Here is a 19453-nt window from a genome sequence, read left to right on the forward strand (position 1 = left end):
ACATTTATAATGTTACAAAAGATTTCTATTTCAAGTTAATTCTGGTGTTTTGAACTTTCTATTCATCAAAAAATCCTGGAAATCACTGTTTCCACAAAAACATTAAGCAGCACAACTGTTTTCAACAATGATAATGATAAGAAATGTTTCTTGAGCAGCAAATCAGCATATTAGAATGATTTCTGAAGGATCATGTGACACTGAAGACTTGAGTAATGATGCTGAAAATTCAGCTTTGACATCACAGCAATAAATTACATTTTAAATTAAATGAAAATAGAAAATATTTTAAATTGTAATAATATGAGAATAGATCTGTTTTACTGCATTTTTGATCAATAAATGCATCCTTGGTGAGTATTGGAGACTTCTTTCAAAAACATCAAAAAATTTGAACAGTAGTGTATATACAGACAATGTGACATTTGCTTTATTAGAAATTTTTTTCATCAAAAAATAGCATCAACTTTTGTGCTGATGTAAAAATGGCTATAGGGAGAGGAAAAATATTAACCAATAATATCATAGCCTATTTTTTCACATCCAATCAAATGCCAATGGATAAAATAAAATAAATCCTGTCCTGCATTATTTTTTTTAGAAAAATATAAAACATTCTGTTCTGAATGCCTTTTCATAACGCTTTTCAAGTGTGTAATTTGAATGTCAACAAAAAAAATGACTGATTTCAAAAAAAGTTTCCAGAACAGTCCCATACCTTCCATCAGTTGGCCCCCCAAAGTCATTGACTCAGGCACAATAAACTTGGAATAAAATAGTATTTTAACATCCAAAACACTTCTCTTTTATGTTATCTGTGTCACTGTAATTTTGCATACATGTTTACTTGTCTACAGAGTTCTGTGGCGGCCAAGTTGTCCGTCTCTCTCCTGAGGCACACCGAGCTCATTCCAGCTGACAAGGCCTTTTATGAGGCCGGCCTGGCTGCCAAGGTGAACTCACAGTGAGCCCATCTCCAAACACACACTCACATAGCTGCTTCAACTATTCATGTGAGACAGGAGGGCAGCTAAGAGCCCTGGGAAATTGGCTTAATTCTCCTCTGTTTGCTCCAGTAAGAGCTCACAGCAAGTGTGAATAATTTGATTCACAAAGCAGTTAGTTGCCTCGTGTTCTGAAGACGAAGCAGCAATGTGTCCTTTTTCTGGAGTCCTTTTAAATATTTCTTAAACTTTTCATTTTTAATTTGAGCTGTTTCAGTTCTGCGTGTCACTGATGAATATTTCTCATGCAGGCTGTGGGATGGGAGAACATGGCTTTTATCTTCCTCAACCGCTTCTTGGATTTGGCTGATGTAAGTAAAAGACTTTTTTTTTTTTTTTTTTTTGCTTGTGTGTGCAGTCTGATGAGTATCTTTCAAATGAGACTGTAGGCTACAGAGAACGCAAACCATCAGTTGTATCACCAGCCTCTTAGTTGGTATGAAACAAATTTAAACTTTACAAATCGCTTGCAAAGATAGCTGTCTTGCTGCCCCAGTTAGTCAGTGAAATGTGTTCAGGGGCAAATAAGGGGCATTTTTATTTTGAAAGAAAATATTTCTTTTATTAAGCAAGGATGCATTAAAGGGATAGGGAAAATTCTGTAATTATTTACTCACCCTCAAGTTGTTCCAAATCTGTATGAGTTTCTTTCTTCTGTTGAACACAAAAGAAGATATTTTAAAGAATGTTGGTAACCAGACAGTTGATGGTAGCCATTGACTTCCATAGTATTTTTTTTTTTCCCACTATGAAAGTCAATGGGTGCCATCAACTATGATTACCAACATTCTTTAAAATATCTTCTTTTGTGATCAACAGAAGAAAGAAACTCATATAGATTTGGAACAACTTGGGGTTGAGTAAATGATGACAAAATTTTCATTTTTGGGTGAACTATCCCTTTAAGTTGATCAAAAGTAACAGTAAAAACAGCAGAAGAATACGGTTCCCAGTTCTGTATTTGAGTCATCAATACAGCTAAATTCACACACAGTTCAGTTATTCACGAGAGTGAACACTGGATTCTATAACCAAACTCACACCCCTACATTTTCAGGACTCGCAACCGCATTCTCGGAAAACTGGCGCTGCGTGAACTGAACCGGACTGGACAACTAGTTGTCTGTCACATCATACAATGCGAGAGAGACGCTCTGCGCTGCACAAATGTGTGTCTGCCATGTGTTGCAGGTTTTCATGTGTGGTTACGGTAACTTACAGCGACAGAGATTTGAGCCGTGTGTCATCTTAAGGTTCTAGATCTAGTCACTGTTCTGCTCTCGTCTATTTTGTGTTCTACGCGTGACTCAATTGATCCTCTGTTCACCCAGATATAAAAGGTGCTTTCGGTTAATTAAGATTTGACGGATGAACTCGTGGCTTGATTGGACTCTTGTCGTGGCAAATGTGATAAGTCTTTTCAGTTTTATGGATGTGGCCACCTTTGATATTACTTTGGTCACTGTCGCTATGGTTACTGGTAAGAGAATATGGGCTTGACTCGCGTTCATACAGACAGCATTCAAGACGCTGCTGTAAGTTGCTGTGTGAACTGACATTTTGAGACTCACACCTGTAAGTAAATGCAGTTGTCGATCCCAAAAACTGACAGTGTGAATGTAGCCATATATAACATTATTAAAGATTTATATTTCCAATAAATGCTGTTCTTTTGAAATTTCTATTCATCAGAGAATCTTGGGGAAAAATGTATCACAGTTTCCACAAAAATAAGCAAATTTTTTCAACATTAATAATAAGAAATGTTTCTTGAGCAGCAAATCAGCATATTAGAATGATTTCTTACAGATCATGTGACACTGAAGAGTTGAGTAATGATGCTGATTTAAAAAAAAAAAAAATATTGTGATATATATATAATATATCACAATATTTATGTTTTTACTGTATTTTTGATTAAATAAATGCAGCCTTGGTGAGCATAAGAGCCTTCTTTCAGAAATATCTTTAAAAAAATCTAACCCCAAACTTTAAATTAATTATCTTTTTAATTATTATTTTTTTTTAAATCTCCTTTAAGTGTTCTCATTTCATTTCTGTAATTGTAATAAATTTCCAGGGCATTGATGAGGGAACATTGGATGCTTTAGATCACACAGACTTCCAGGATACAGATATTCCATTTGAGGTCCCCATACCTTCGAAGCTACATGTTACCGTAAGCCTTCGCCACAAAAACTGCACTGCCACTTGTGTATTTTTCTTCTTTTTTTTACTCTTTGAGCAAACTCTTCCCATTGGCTGTGTTCCAGGTGGAGAAGAGGGAGGAGATTAGGGAATGGGTTCTGACTGTGTCCATGGACCAGCGGGTGGAGCAGGTGCTTCCGAAGGATGAGAGGGGCACATATGAAGCCTCCCTAGTGGCTGCCGGCACTGGCATCCGGTCCTTACCTTGCGTCGTCACAGGTGAGGCAGTCTGCACAAAAGACGGTCCAGTGTGATGGTCGCAGTGTGTGCAAGGAGACTTGGATCAATGTTTCCTTTAAATTGCTTATGGAAAAAATGAACATTTTGTCATCTTTTATTCACCCTTTTTGTCCTTCTAAACCTGTATGACTTTCATTCTTTCTTCTGTGGAACTCAAAAGAAGATATTTTGAGAAATGTATTTTGTGTTTTTTTGTCCAATACAATGAGTGTTGTTTTAGACTCCTTTAACTTTCAGTGTATGGACAAAAACTTTCTTTAAAAAAGAATGAAAGTAAATGATGACAGATTTTTCATTTTTGGGTGAACTATCCCTTTAAACAAGCTCTTTTAATGGGCTCCCTTTAAAAGTAGAATTAAAGGATTAGTTCACTTCAGAATTAAAATTTCCTAATAATTTACTCACCCCACATCATCTAAGATGTTCATGTCTTTCTTTCTTCAGTCGAAAAGAAATTAAGATTTTTGAGGAAAACATTCCAGGATTTTTCTCCATAAAGTGGACTTCAACAGGGACCAATGGGTTGAAGGTCCAAACTGCAGTTTCAATGCAGCTTCAAAGGGCTCTACACAATCCCAGTTGAGGAATAAGTGTCTTATGTAGCAAAACGATAGGTCATTTTCTAAAAAAAATAAAAATTATATACTTTTTAACCACAAATGCTCATCTTGCACTGCTCTGCGATGCGCCATGCATTACATAATCACGTTGGAAAGGTCACGCATGATGCAGGCGGAAGTACCGATCCAGTGTCCACAAACCGAATGTGCGAAGACTAAGTCAAACGGCCTTTACAAAAAAAAAAAAAGTAAAACAACAATGTCAGAAGATTTTGAAGTTGGAGGAGAAAATGAGATGGTGTTTTTCGCCCTACTGCAGTACTTCCAAATACGTCACGCGTGACCTTTCCAACATAATTACATAATGTGTGGCGCATCGCAGAGCAGTGCAAGATGAGCATTTGTGGTTAAAGTATATAATTTTTATTTTTTTTAGAAAATGACCTATCGTTTTGCTACATAAGACACTTATTCCTCAACTGGGATTGTGTAGAGCCCTTTGAAGCTGCATTGAAACTGCAGTTTGGACCTTCAACCTGTTGGTAACTATTGAAGTCCACTATATGGAGAACATTTCTGGAATGTTTTCATCAAAAACCTTAATTTCTTTTCGACTGAAGAAAGAAAGACATGAACATCTTGGATGACATGGGGGTGAGTAAATTATCAGGAATTTTTATTTCTGAAGTGAACTAATCTAACATGAACATTTCTTAATTTTTCTTCTTTTTTTTGGAACACAGGTTACCCTGTCCTGCACAACAAAATTGAGTTCAAAAGACCAGGGATGGCAGCAAATAAAGATGACTGGAATAAATTCTTGATGGCTACAAAGGTACAAGTTAGTCATTTGTTACCTTTGAGCTTTCACAATTAGTCTTCAATCACATTGCAATCGTTTGATTTATAATTAATATGCTCTCTTGATCAAAAGTTAACTCCCAGGAGTGAATTTATTAGCATGTGTTGTGTTGAAGTAAATGTAAATGCTCTCTTTCGATGCATTTCATCATCATTTTTTTTTATCCTTGTGGGTGCATTTGCAATTTTCGCATTATACAGTTTTTTCCCCATCCATCCTGCCTAGGGTCGCCTGCAGTGCTTTGATCATGATTGGTTGTTTTTGTTTCACCCTTTAGACTACTCACAGTCCAGAATGTCAAGATGTGCTGAAATTTATCACACAGTGGTGTGGAGGTCTCCCGTCAGCTGGATATTCCTTCCACTAAGTTTGGGGAAGGTGCACAGTATCTATTTCTCTATCTGTCGTCATCTTGTTCTTCACTTCCTTGCATTCGCCTCCCAGCTGTTCTGCTTAAACATTTAATCAGCCTTTTTCATTCTCTTATCCAAAGGCAATGTTCACTTCTTGGTCATCTTTCCCTGGCCTTTTTTTTTTTTTTTTATATCTAAAGTATCATAAGGTCAGTGCCTGAAGGTCATTTAATGTGTGTGTTAAATTTGCATGACTACAGAAAGCCTTTGAAATGTCTTCATTTGAATATAATCTGTTACTATTATACATATTCCATTAGTTCATATGAGTTGGATATTTTGATATTTAAAGACTAAATAAAAAACGAAATATATTATAAAGATTGTCAGTGTTCTCATGGGCGTTTGTATGAAGAGATTTTAAATTAATATTCAAATGAAATAAAAATAACATTATGTCCATATTTAATGAATCAGAATTATTGTTGAAATGTTAGGTGTGATAACATTTCTAAGCTTTCTGAAGGCTATATGCCTATTGTGCTTTATATTTTTAATATATTTAACTTACCAGAGGCATTCACTAGTGTATTAACATTTTATGTGTAATGATCAGCTGGTTTATGATAATTTATAGTCAACTGTCAAACAACGCCACCTTGTGGACACCATAAGGTGTTGGGGTGAGAGAGGACACACACACACACACGCGCACACACACACACACACACACACACTCGTGGCCTGGTACAATTTCAGTTCTCATGATGTAATAATGTGGAGAATTCCTTTTTATTTCGAGCCAGATCTTTGTTCCATAAAAACGCATTAAACCTCGAGGCATATTTATACGAATATTTTAATATGTAAAAATAAGCATCAAAGAAATTAGTGGGACTTGTGGGTGGTTTTGTTTTCAATTATATAACTGGATGGAATTATATTACACTGATGGTGCTTAGTTGCATCGCTTGTATAAAAAGACAGAAAAGAACTGTCAAACTTAGGAACGATTTATGGGGGTCAGACCACCTAAATAAGGCCTGAACATGGGTAGTCAACATATTCTTATTTTCTATAATTCTGTACGCGTGTGTGTGTGTGTGTGTGTTTCTACGTTGTTTTCAAATGTTTCTTTAGGTTACATTACAAGGGCGCGAATTTTTACTTGCAAACGCGTTATGACGATGAAGCGTTACACGTAGCCTAATGTCATTATGCATCTTTTTATATCACACAAATGTAGTGCTTTAGTTAGCCTATGATTTATGATATTTTTTTTTTTACTGATAATGACGCGAAATGACTATTTGCGTTGTGCCAGACGAACCTCGACAGAAAAATGACGATTACATTTTAATCATTTAGCAGGTGTTTAAAAATCTTTAAAACTCTAGTTCATTTAAAATAGTTGTAGGCTATAATTTGCACCCAGAACAGGCACTAACTTTGTTTTTATTTGCCACAAGTGTAGTCTTACCTGACAGTTTTGCTCATCTCATTAAATAAATACCAATTAACATAACTCTGTATTTGGTCATAATAACATCCAATAACTTTCATTTAAATCCACCCATGCAAATCCCATTGAAATAACTTCCTTTTGTGTCACACTGCTACTGTGTCCCCGCGTCCTTCAAGAATCAACATTTACAAAAAAATTACCAACTCGCTGATTAAAAACACAGGGGCAGCTGTCTGAATTTAATCTGCGACCTAAATATTCTTTTGATGAAATATGCTAATGTAGGCTACACCTCTGCCTAATGAGGTTGATCTGACATTATGCAGTGTCCTTAAATACCCTTTAAAGGATATAGCATTTTCGACAAGGCCACACACCGTTCGCTTCTTAGAAAAGGCTGTTGCTAAAAGGCGGAAAATTCTGTGTTCTGCATAATTTCTAATTTTTCTCTTCTGCGATGTCTTTGACTATTTTAGTGCACTAATTCGAGGTTACATCATTCACCTCCAGTAAAATGAAGCCATTTATGTCACGCAAACTGCCCGTGTGCGCTTCTTTCTTTTTTTCCTGAACCTTTGAAATGAAAACTGCAGCCTAAGCAGACGAGTAGGCTCATGTAGGCTACGTGTGGTTTATATTGGCGCTTAAATAATATTTAAACCTCTAACGGAAATGATACACAACGTTAACCCTGATTAGTAGCCTCATGGACGAAAATCATTAAACTACAATTCGACTGGTAGCCTACAAGTAAAATTTAAATTATTATGACGCAACAAAAGCATGTTTTCTTTGATATCGTTCATTGGCGAATAGAAGCTATGCGCGTTTACCTAATAGAACAGTTTCAGCTGCCTATTTAATTATAAAAATCATTGGTTATACTTTATTTTAAGGTGACTTAGTTACATTGTAATTACTCAGATAAGTACTGAGTAATATTAATTAACTACATGTAGGCTACTTATACTATAGAGTTAGGGTTAGGGTTTGGTTTAGGGTTAGTTAGGCTACTTGTAATTATGCATAATTTACTGTTATTACTATAGTAAGTACATGTAGTAACGTGTAACTACGTCACCTTAAAATAAAGTGTTACCAAATCATTTGGCAAAAGCCTATAGGCCCATATTTCCAAAAGCAACCATTAGCTAAATGACCTTGAAAAGCGGTTCGCGGTTATAGGGTAGGCTATAGGAATACAATGATGAAACAATGTTTGGGATGTATCTCTAAAAATGTACATTTCATATGAAGTGAAGATGAAATATTATGTCAAGAGCTGTAATTAATGGCATGTTTAAGGCGACTATAATGTAAAATGACCGTTTATGTAATCGAAACCCGCTTCAGTTTCCATTATAAACCGGAATATAGACCATTAGAAGCGTGTAAATAAAGGCTTTTCAATGGTCCTCTTAAATTCATCAAGGAACATGTTTGCTGTTCTTGGCTGGTTCTTTAAAACGTTATTGGTGTTGCATTATATTCCTCAGATCAATGTTTTGATGGGTTCTTTAAAGCATCCGTAGATTTTCTAGAACTGAGGGATAAAAGTTCTTAGTGGACTTATTCTATATGGAATCAGGCATGTATCTTCTATCTTTTCGACGCCAAATAAAATATTTATTCTGAAATTGTGAACGTCATTGTGAATTTATGTCAAATATCGCTTAAACTGCAATTAAAAAGCTGTTAACTTTGTCTCTATTGCCTGCATCTTATATCATATATATATATATATATATATATATATATATATATATATATATAATATATAAGTGGAGACAGTAGGCTAGATAAAAAAAGTGTGTGTTCTGATAAATCGAAATATGAAGTGGCAAATATTGCGTGAAAAAAAATAAGAAATTAATGTTTGCTTCGTGGATATGTGCTTTTATTGACAAACTAAAATGATTTACAGTATCAAGGATACGATACAAACGTACATGCGTAATATTTTCTGTCTTTAGAATGAGGACACATGACAAGTGTCACTCGGACCCACTGCTGTCGTTTTAAGTGTTCATGAATTCAAGAAATCCTGAACGGTTCGTGATGTGTTCTGTTTAAATTGGTTGTCATTCTAGGCCTCACAACTTTTCTATCCATATTATATTCTTCATCTTCTCCTGAAGACATCGTGTGCTACATGTCTTCAGATGTGGCATTTCTAGATTTTAAAAGCGTCCTCTATAATAGACAAATACCAAAAGGACGTTTCATCAGACCTCCAGGTTAATTGTTAGTGTTTTGAACTCTTATGCTCATAATGACTCTTCATAATATTCAAGGATACGCACGGATGCGCAACACAAAATTATGGAAGAACGCAATGAAATATTAAAGATTAGTTTGGCCGCATTGATGCGTCGGTTCACCTCCACACACACACACACGAGCGCGCGCGCGCTCTCTCACAAAAACCGAGCGAAAGAAAATAAGAACTGTCATGCATCGCAAACACGGACACTATCTGCGTTGTGCTGTTATAAAAACAGTCATCGATGATATTTGCCATCTCTCTTGGCATTCACCGCGTGCCTTAATTGTATGGACATTTAAATCAAGGTCCGCTGTGAACACGAAGAAAAGCAGGCCTGTTTTCAACCACAATGTTGAGAATCGCACAACTAGCTACAGTACTATATGCCAGCAACGATGTTGCACCAAAATGTCTACGTCCTCCTCCTCCGACTTGTGTAGCATCAGCATCCAACATTGCATTCTTAAAGCATCTGTGCATCAACACACACATAATATATCAAACAAGCGTTCCCAGGTATTACATTACCTATTTTTCGAATGGCACGAGCGCGTTATTTCCACAGGACGCGGTGCGCATCTCTCCATCATGTGTTGGTGCTACATAAGGCCCGAGTGATGGCAATAAAAAGAAAGCGCTCAGTGGCTTGCTGCATGCAGTTGGTCCCTTGCTCAACTCCCATGAGATATAAAAAATAGTAGAGGGCCCATCTGGCTCCTCACCAGCTTTGTCAAGTCTTGCATACGCTAAAATGCTAATGACCTAGATAGCTCATGCAAAATGCAGCAGAGGTAAGAAAGAAGGGGGAAACTGTGGGACTAGAGACACCGCCGCCTCGTGTGGGGGGTCGGGCGGGGTATATGTTAGAAGGTGGGGGCAGTTGAAAGCACCTGCATCAGAAGGGGGTAAACTAAATATTGGGAAAAAAGTGGAGGGGACCATTTGTCAAAGCCGACCTTGCGCCATATACACAGAAAGGAAAATTCCCCGCGAATTGGATTTTAATTAGGCGATCCATTCAGTGACGTCCATTCAGTCTGAAAATCAAAGAACCTATTAATATAGCCTGACATAATTTGATACAGTGGCACCTCAATGCATTTACAGTCTGCTGTCATATGAGCTATAAGAAGGAAAAAAGAAACATGCTTTAGTAAAACATGACATTAACAATTTGTTAAAAACAAAAAACAAAAAAAAAAACAGTGCACATCGATTTCATCAAAACTTACACAAATACACCTTGCGAAGCAGGATATAAATAATAGGTTTTTATCCCTCGAGATAATAATTGTCCATATATCCAGTTTGGGGGAAATGTCCACAAGGCAGTCGGTGCAGAAGAGCGTCGTTCCAAAATCATCAAATGTTCCGCACGCTTTTGCGCACCTTGATGCTGTTGGATGCGACATAAATCATTTCCGATTACAGTGTTGCATCACTCGGATTTCTTCAAGATAAACGAAAAAGGAAAGCAGAAAAATGCATGTTAGAAGCAAATAGCCAGAGCAGAAGGCTTCGGTGCTCGTATGCAGAGTCGGTCATCATGTGAAATGGTGTGATGCAGAGCGCGATCTGACAGAGAGGAGGAGAGCAGCCCAGTTTATCACACACACTGAAGCTCTCCGTCCTGCTCCTCTGTTCCCTTCCCTTCAGAGAGGATTATACTCTGGTGGAAAGAGGTGGCATCTGTCGGCTTACCAAACATTAGCCGTTTGGAAAATAGTTTCTGCACTTTTCATGATGCACGGTTTGGTTTTATTTCATCGTCGTGATTTCTAAACAATGCACACTTTCCTTTTTATTCATTTCTTGATGCACAAGTGCAGTTTGAGTTTGACTCAAACTACTCGAAATATACGTTTTTATTTTAGGTTTGATTTGATTTTTTTTTTATTCTAACCGTTAATGCTCTTATGGAATGCGTACTTGCAAATAAACCACAAGTCTCTTGAAGAAATAAGGTCATCGTACATGCGCCATGACACCATTGACTGTTTATTCTTCGACGTAAACAATTTCACGTGAAATAAATATTTGGTTAACACCGCAATAAGCCCTTAGAAAGTATTAGTTCATCAAATTGTGTCCAAAAAAGAAGGCCGACTCCATATGGCCTGTCATCTGCGCGTTGAGTCCCATCCCCCACACACGCTCATCCCTCATGCCGCATTGATTTATTGTCGAACACTGATTTATCTTCATCCTTTCCTCATTTTATTGGTACACGAAAACGTTTCCACCGACTCCAAATCACTGATAGTTCTCATTTGGTTAGTGATGTAAACCAGTCACCTACTACAACAGCCTGTCTTGTTTATAAGCAGGCCTGTATTTCACTCAGTGTACGAATTATTCAAAGACTTTCATGGGGTCGAACCTTTTAAAGGACATTTGATCGGTAATTCGTCTCTCGCAGTCCGAATTGTCGTTAGTTAACTTAAAATAACCTAAAATGGCGGCAAGACGTTTCCTAGCAAGCAATAGCCGTCATTTCACCGTCTCGGTTAGCTATAGACCTGATATAGTCTGGCTATGAGTAACCCAATTCTAGCCAAAATAACCCTGAATTTGTTTACATGTCGTTTTAGCCAAAATAACTTGCGAGATGTATGATATTCCATCATGTAAGCAAATTCAACAGTGATTACAAAGTGGTTTCATTTCTTTTGACGTTCTAATTGATGACTAGTCTATTCTTGGGCTATTACATTTTCACTGACAGCCCAAATTTTGCCTTGTTTTAGTCTAGACGTCAGGGCTATGTTTGGACGGCTACTAGACGTTTTTTAAACGCTTACCAGGGCCTAAACGTGAAAATAATGACACGTTTTGTCCGATATAGCCTACTGATCTGAACGTAAAGCGCTCGAACGATGTTGTTGCTGGTTCTATCTATCTATTATCCATGCACTTTGCAGTCTCTAATGTATTGTGTGGTTTGTATCCGTCCCTGCAACTGCTTTGAGGTCAGCAGAGGTCTCCTGATCCTCTCTTGTGTTGCAGTTTAGAGGACTGTCGTCTGCCGCACGCGTGTCTCGAACAAACACATTCGACACGCAGTGAACTCCAGATGGTAAAGCTTTTCAATCCACCCTTATGCTGACGACACATGGATAAAGACACTGTCTCTGAGTGCTCGCAGACAGACAACACCTTCAACGGCCTTATTAAACAAAGAAATGTCTATTCAATGTTCTGTTTGTGTCTATGATGTTAGATTATTTTGCTATATAGGCTACAGTTAATATTATTTGAAATTTAAACACCTTTCTCTATTAATGAAGATATCCTAAATTGACAAAGTGATCACGTGAAAAATACTTTACAACAAAAAACAGTGCATGCGCCGACATTCCTAACTGATGCTACTGATAACTTGTAATTTGAAGCAATTGCTACACATAATCAAAGATAATAAACTTCCAGTAACTGACATTTTGCATTTTGAATATTATATACAATATGTGGGTACGTTTTGATGCCTATGCTTATGACTTGTATTTTATCTAGCCTAATCATAACATTTTATAAGCTCACATTTTGTAGTAGGCTATTAAACATATTTGTCACACCACGGAGCCATCAAAAATATTATATATTAAAAACATCTTTAAAAAAAAAAAAGAGTCAACACAAACGAGTAGCTCTAGCCAACCACTTTTTATTAAAAAGAACATAGCTAAGATCATAAGCTGTTTTTAATTACCAAGCAATGTCCTCAAACACAGCAGTGACTCTGAGTAGTTTTAGCACTGGGTTAAAAGGGAAATTTACACATTTGATAAGAGCATGCTTATTTACTTTTATAACAGTTAAGTAACGAGCACGCGCTTGTGCAATCGTTACACAAGTGCATCGCGTGCGGTGTGTTTGTGCTCATGGTCGTGCGGACTTCCGTGCGGTTGGTTTGGCGGCATTTTATCCAAAGTAGAATGGGAGATATGTCCTCCAAAGTGCGAATGCCATCTCCGGAGGAAGCGCTACCTGGAAGGGAGCAGAGCATGAAAGTGTCAGGTACGGCGTTGTGAATTTGTATGACTTTCTCAGTTCACGTGCTAACGCGGCTGTGAGCTGTCAAACAAAGGCAGCGACGTAAGGCTTTAAGTCGCGATGTGATACAATGTTATAGGTTACGGAAATGCAGTCTAAGCTTACGTGTGCAAAAGAAATCTATGATGGGTCTTCTGCAATCGAGGAAACGGGGGGCTTTGTTTTGTTTTTCCTGGATCTGTGTAACGCGCATGCGCAGTGCTACAGTAACATCTAATCGTCATTTTGTTTATTCTAGACACCCAGATAGCGAGTATACTATTAGCAAACATGATTTACTCCAATTTGCCTACTCAATAGTCAACTCTTATGTTTTATGGACACCCTATAGCAGCAGCATCAATACATCTTACTCAGCCCCTTTTCTCTTTTTCATTTTTATCCATTTTCACTTTAGAGTACCATTTAGGAAGCAAAATGTTTTCAAAGTAAGTCGTTTTTTTACTGAGTAATATCTCCAACACTCTCGGTATTAAATATTCAATATCTTTTTCCTCAGAGGCAAGAGTACGGGGTAGTAAAGGGCAATAAAAAGCACACTTGCAGTGGAGCAGAACAGCTGACTCAGGCTCTTACATAAAAATGGAAATGCTGCTTCAAGTAGGGTGAAGAGCTCTGATGGGAACAGGAGGCATGCTACGAATCCTAAATCACACCGTTTAAGTGACATCATTTAATCGGAAAATAAAACATCTAGTTAGAAATAGTATTTAGTACACTTTTATCCAAAGTGAAATGTGCAGTTATTAAAGGGGACAGTTCAAAAGGTTAGTTTATACAAAAATTGACCCCCCCATTATTTACACACCCTCTCGTTATTCCAAACCTATAGCATTTTTTATTTAGCTTGGAACACAAAATGAAAAATGCATTTTTGGAGAATGTACTTTGTTTTACAATTATCCTTTTGTGTTCCACTGAAAAATAGCAGCATATGGGTAGGAGAAGCAACAACAGAATTTTCATTTTTGGGAAAACTGTCCCTTTTGGAGCACATCACTTGTCTTGCTCAAGGGCACAATAGTGATAACACAAGGCTTGTTTCTTTTGGAGGTTGAACTAGCAATTTTCTGGTTTCCAGCCTTGGGCTATAGCCATACACCTTCTCCCGTCCTCCCAGCAGCAGGTCCAAATGGACCTTTCCTTACCAATTTTTGCAGCTACTGCTTTGCATTCATTTATATTGGACTTATTATATTGTAGAGGAATCTTTAGAGTAGCTGATGATAGGTTATTGTTGTAACTCTGCCTATAAGTTAATGCGTATAATAATAATCATGTGTCTGCAACGCCTGGCTCTCAGGAGCAACCGCAGGCTGCTTGACATGCGACTCACATTGGCGTTCAGTGCAATGGCATGAAGCGTGCCCGTGCAGGGATCCACCCCTTCAGACTGCAGTGAACTGATTATCAGCGCTCGCCTCTCAAGGCTTCCCCTTGGCAACGGGACTCCACCGCGGAGCTGGAAGGTTGCCAGGTAACACTCTGCAACACTGACACACGCGTGTCTCGCTTTGAAGATGTAATGAACCTGGTTGAAGGTTACAGACCACAGAACAGATGGAAGAATGAGATCAGAGCTTAGGGCAGCGCGATGTCTCTTTGAACACGAGCAGCTTGTGCAAAAAACTTTGTGGGCGCTTAGCTCATGTGCTGAGGGAACTGCTTCAGTCCTTACAAGTTATGTAGTTGGTGTTCTTTTGGAGTGGGATTGTACTTTTTTATATTTTATTTTTTATCAGTATGCACAAATATCCCCTCCCTTGACATTGCTTTTTAACATTTCTAAAAAACAGTGATTTGTTTGTGAGTATGTGAATAATTAATTTTTTTTGTGATTTGTTTGTGAGTTTGAAATTAAGACTTCTTAATGTTTTTTAAACAAATCACTTATGCTCAACAAAACAGTAATACTTTGCAATATTATTGCAATGTTTTTTATTTTAATATATTTTAAAATGTAATTTATTCCTGTGAGATGCATTGGCAACGCTGAATTTTCAGCATCATTACTCCAGTCTGTGTCACATGATCCTTCAGAAATCATTCAGATATGCTGATTAACATGCAACTTTATTGTATCGGTAAAAAATACTTTGTACTTAACAGGATAGTTCACCCAAAATTGAAATTCTATAATCATTTACTCCCCCTCCTGTCATTCCAAATCTCTATGACTTTCTTTCTTGTGTGGAACACAAAACACTATAGTTTGGATTTTTTTTTTTTTGTCAATGCAATATAAGTCAATGGGGTCCAATCATGTTGATTTGGACACCAGCATTCCAGAATATAACTTCTTTTGAGTTCCACAGTTCGAAGAAACACAGGATTGGACAGGCCTTAAAGGGTTATTTCACCCAAAAATGAAAATTCTGCCATTTATTACTCACCCTCATGTTGTTCCACATCCGTAAGACCTTCGTTCATCTTCGGAACACAAATTAAGATATTTTTGATGAAGTCTAAGAGGTTTCTGTCCTTCCATAGCGATCTAGTGCAACTACCACTCCAAGGTCCAGAAAAGTGGGAAAAACATCTTTAAAGTATTCCGTTAGTGGCTTAAACTCAATTTTATGAAGCGACATGAGTGCTTTGTTGAGTGTGTGCAAAAAAAGCATGATTTACCACTTTATTTACAAAATAATATTATCCAAAGTGTTCACATAACAATGTCAGCTCTCGCGTGAACACAACACGCATGCGTCGTGATGCTCTCGTGAACACTCGCGCATGTGCGTGGAGTTGACGCGCGAGTTTGAACACAACACGCATGCATCGTGATGCTCTTGTGAACACTCGCGCATGTGTGTTGAGTTAGCGCAAGTCTGAACACAGCACAACACAACACGCATCGTGATGCTGTGTGTTGAGTTGACGCGCGAGTCTGAACACAATACGCATGCGTCGTGATGCTCTCGTGAACAATCGCGCATGTGTGTTGAGTTGGCGCGAGTCTGAACACAACACAACACGCGTCGTGATGCTGTGTGTTGTTGACGTGCGAGTCTGAACACAACACGCATGTGTCGTGATGCTCTTGTGAACACTCGCGCATGTGCGTTGAGTTGACGCGCGAGTCTGAACACAACACAACACAACACAACACAACACAACACAGCACAGCACAGCACAGCACAGCACGCATGCGTCGTGATGCTCTCGCGAACACTCGCTGAGTTGACACGCATACATTGTGAAGTTCTCATGAATGCACGTTGCAGATCAATATTTTTTAAGTAAAGTGGTAAATTATGTTTTTTGTGCAAACAAAGTACTCACGTCGCTTCATAAAAGTGAGTTTAAGCCACTGGAGTCACATGGAGTACTTTATTTATGTTTTTCGTACCTTTCTGGACCTTGGAGTGGTAGTTGCGTTGGACCCCTTGGAGAGACAGAAACCTCTCAGACTTCATCAAAAAGATCTTAATTTGTGTTCCAAAGATGAACGAAGGTCTTACGGATGTGGAATGACACGAGGATGAACAATAAATGACAGAATTTTCATTTTTGGGTGAACTAACCCTTTAAATGAATACATTGTTTAAATTAATAAATTGTTAGCTAACTGCGTGATTTGTATATGTACATTTCTGAAATTACATAACTTGCACAAAGTCACCTCTGATAACAGATCACTCTAAATTGTAATGTTGACATGCATTTTCTGTAAAGCTGCTTTGAAGCGCTATACAAATAAATGTGAATTGAATTGAGTTTGAAATGACATGAGAGTGATTAAATGGTGACAGAATGTAAAATTTTTGGGTGAACTATCCCTTTAAGTGTCACCCACATTACACAGAATTTAACTTCTACCCAGGCAAATTATTACAGACATTTGTGATTATACATGAATATTCCATTTTTTTTTACTTTTAAGTGGCTTGTATTTTTAGACATTTTAATTAACACACACACACACACAAAATTCCATGTTTTTCATCCGGTGGAATGCTTGACCTTAACCAGAGCCAAATATATTGATTCAGTTTAAAAGTATATATCATTGTTGCCAGGAAAAGATGCAAAGAAAATTAATTGTGAAATCTGAATAGTGGTTTAATAGTCGATTAAAAAAAAAAAACTTCTCTAATAAGGATGTTGTACTATTGAACATGTTCATACATTGCTTAAACATGAATTCTAACCAAAGCAACAAAGATATCATTTGCTATATTATATTTCATAGGAAATCTAGATTGTCAGTGCAATATAGACCAACTGTTTTCATATTCTCTACACTAGTTCATTTTCCATGCTACAAATAACACAACAGTTTTGTGGCAGTGCATTTGAGCACATGGTTTGGTTTCCATATAAGTGAGGACGTTTTTTAGGGAGGGCGTCCTTAGGGCCATCCCGTTTTGGCACAGCATCGCTGCCATGTCCCCAAAAATGGCAGTATAAGCACAGGAGGTGCTGTTTTGGCACGTGCTGAAAAGAGGAACAGCAGCAGGACTTTTCTCTTCTAAGATAAATTTGAAAGTGAGTAGGTGAAACACGGAGCAACTCTCGAGTGCCAGTGGCTAACAACGGATGAAGCGGATGGGCGGTTAAAGGAGGAACGTTGGAGGTGCGGGGACGCTGGGGAGATTGGGATGACAGACATTCCAATGTCCTCACGTCTGTGCATCTGGCGAGGGAGGAGGGGAGGGGACCGTATCTGGATGGAAGTGGCAGGGAATGGCAGGGAAGAGAAATTAATTTGAGATTCGTTTTGATCAATTTGCCTAAATTGGCGCTTTTTCGGGGGGAGGAGGGGGGCCCAGACGAGCAGACACAGGCTGGAGCTCCGCCAGGGTTCTCGGGAAAGTTGCCACGCCGGGAGTGCGGGAGCACGGAGAGGGAGAGGAATGGAAGAGAAAAAACCCAGGCGAGACTTGGCAGGGTTCTATAGCAGCTCCCTTTGTCTGTTTGCTCAGCTTTTGCGCAAAGGAAATCAAAAATACCCCGAGTGCAGGAGCTCAGCTTCAGTGCTAAAAAACTAAATCTAAAAAGAAAACTACATTATATTTTGCAGGAAGCTAGTGCAAAGGTGACGAACGTTGTAATCAGTGAGACGTTTTTAACAATTCTGGAAGAATTTTGCGTTGCCCTTTTTTTTTTTTTTTTGGACTGGACTTTTGAAGTTGTTTGCGCCAAGAGATGACCATGTGTTTTCAGAGGTCTTTGTTATCTTAACCGCAAATGAAGATCCATCTGACTGGTTTATGTTCTCACTAATGGCTTCACTATTGGAGAGAATGTCTGGAACTACAAACGACATGTGCTAAAGAAAAGTTTGCGCCTCTACGATTGGACTACAAAGTTTTTTTTTTTTTACTTTCATAAGTTTTAAACTCTAGAAATTAACAGCCAGAACCAAAACACTGCATTCCTAAGTTGGAAATGGATGTTTTTGTCTTGGAAGAGGAAGTTAGGTGACTTTCCAAGTGTCCTCATCAACAGTCTTCTTTCTTTGAGGTGTGTCTCCAGAAAACCAAGACCATATTCCAAAACTCTTTACATTTAAACGTGTTTATCACAGTGCGTTTAGATCAGTGAGGGCATAAATAGACTGTTTTTGTTACAGACTTCTAACTATTAGGGAATTTAATGCTCTACAAGAAGAAGATGGATTGTTGGTCGGCCATTTTGGTGCTCAAATGCTTGTGGTCAACAGCGAATGTCTGGAGTATAAAGAAGGCCTGGATATTGATTTCCTAACATCTGTAAGTGGCGTCTCTCTTTCAAGCCAAATAATGCAAGTTTGTCTCATATTAATACAGATAGAATCACATGCTAGTTAGTGTTTTTCTCTGGTTTTACTGATGCTGAAGAGTCACTGTTAGAATGTTGGGTTATTATTGGTTGATTATATTCATCATGATGTGAGGTGCGTAAAGTGAGAGTGATTTCCTCTAGAGAGATTGTTTTCTGCTGATTCTGTGTCTGCTTTTTTCTCATACAACCTTGCTTTGTACATGGCATACTTCTGTACTTACTTTATAGCTTCCTCTCACCAACTTTTTACTAATACACTGGTTTTCTGTCTCTCACAGTTACACATTGGCATTGCACTAGGATTCTGGCTGCATCTGCAGGCTTCCAGTTAATAACTGTGAAAAGGGCAAGAATAGAGAAGAGACAGAGAGAGATTTTGTTGATTCTGTGCCAGGATGAATTTGCCAGATGTGTCTCATCACAAGACAGGTGTCCATGGCTGATAGAACAGGTGCATTATGATGTTTGGCGTCATAGTTTGATATTATGGTTTCTGAAAAGGCCTCTCTGTTTTCCATCAATACTCAAAAAGCAAAGGCCCAAGCTCTCATCAGCAGAATTTTAAACATGTGGACGTTGAATTTTTAATCACCAGACAGTATTTCTGACCTTTGAAGATGGATCCAAATTGAATATCTCTTCACGGTTCTGTGTGCCATTTCTGATTTGTTTTATG

At 38.1% G+C, this 19453-nt stretch overlaps 2 protein-coding genes and 2 long non-coding RNA genes across 5 annotated transcripts in view; 2 read left to right on the forward strand and 2 right to left on the reverse strand.

The window, feature by feature from the left end:
- Positions 1-5691, forward strand: part of ift172 (intraflagellar transport 172) — a 31121-nt gene extending 25430 nt beyond the window's left edge. The window contains exons 43-48 of the mRNA XM_051875484.1: positions 858-953; positions 1256-1315; positions 3085-3183; positions 3278-3431; positions 4756-4847; positions 5152-5691. Of these exons, the coding sequence (XP_051731444.1) occupies positions 858-953; positions 1256-1315; positions 3085-3183; positions 3278-3431; positions 4756-4847; positions 5152-5241 (591 nt within the window). The 3' untranslated portion in view covers positions 5242-5691. The remainder of the gene's footprint in view (positions 1-857; positions 954-1255; positions 1316-3084; positions 3184-3277; positions 3432-4755; positions 4848-5151) is intronic.
- A 306-nt stretch (positions 5692-5997) lies between these two features.
- On the reverse strand, positions 5998-11363 carry LOC127502516 (uncharacterized). Its single transcript, XR_007926873.1, has 2 exons — positions 10191-11363; positions 5998-10081 (listed from the first exon to the last, which is right to left on the reverse strand). It is a non-coding gene; the product is annotated as an uncharacterized LOC127502516 (long non-coding RNA).
- A 1239-nt stretch (positions 11364-12602) lies between these two features.
- On the reverse strand, positions 12603-13738 carry LOC127502501 (uncharacterized). The gene is made up of 2 exons (XR_007926869.1): positions 13117-13738; positions 12603-12945 (listed from the first exon to the last, which is right to left on the reverse strand). It is a non-coding gene; the product is annotated as an uncharacterized LOC127502501 (long non-coding RNA).
- Positions 12809-19453, forward strand: part of msraa (methionine sulfoxide reductase Aa) — a 76946-nt gene continuing 70301 nt past the window's right edge. The window contains exon 1 of one of the 2 annotated variants that reach the window (XM_051875459.1): positions 12809-12975. In XM_051875459.1, coding sequence (XP_051731419.1) covers positions 12840-12975 — 136 coding nt within the window. In that variant the 5' untranslated portion in view covers positions 12809-12839. Of the gene's footprint in view, positions 12976-17902; positions 18726-19453 lie in introns of those variants that run through there. The other variant, XM_051875460.1, reaches the window with a different exon arrangement.

This window comes from Ctenopharyngodon idella, chromosome 20, assembly GCF_019924925.1.
Source record: "Ctenopharyngodon idella isolate HZGC_01 chromosome 20, HZGC01, whole genome shotgun sequence".
Classification (NCBI taxonomy): Eukaryota; Metazoa; Chordata; class Actinopteri; order Cypriniformes; family Xenocyprididae; genus Ctenopharyngodon; species Ctenopharyngodon idella.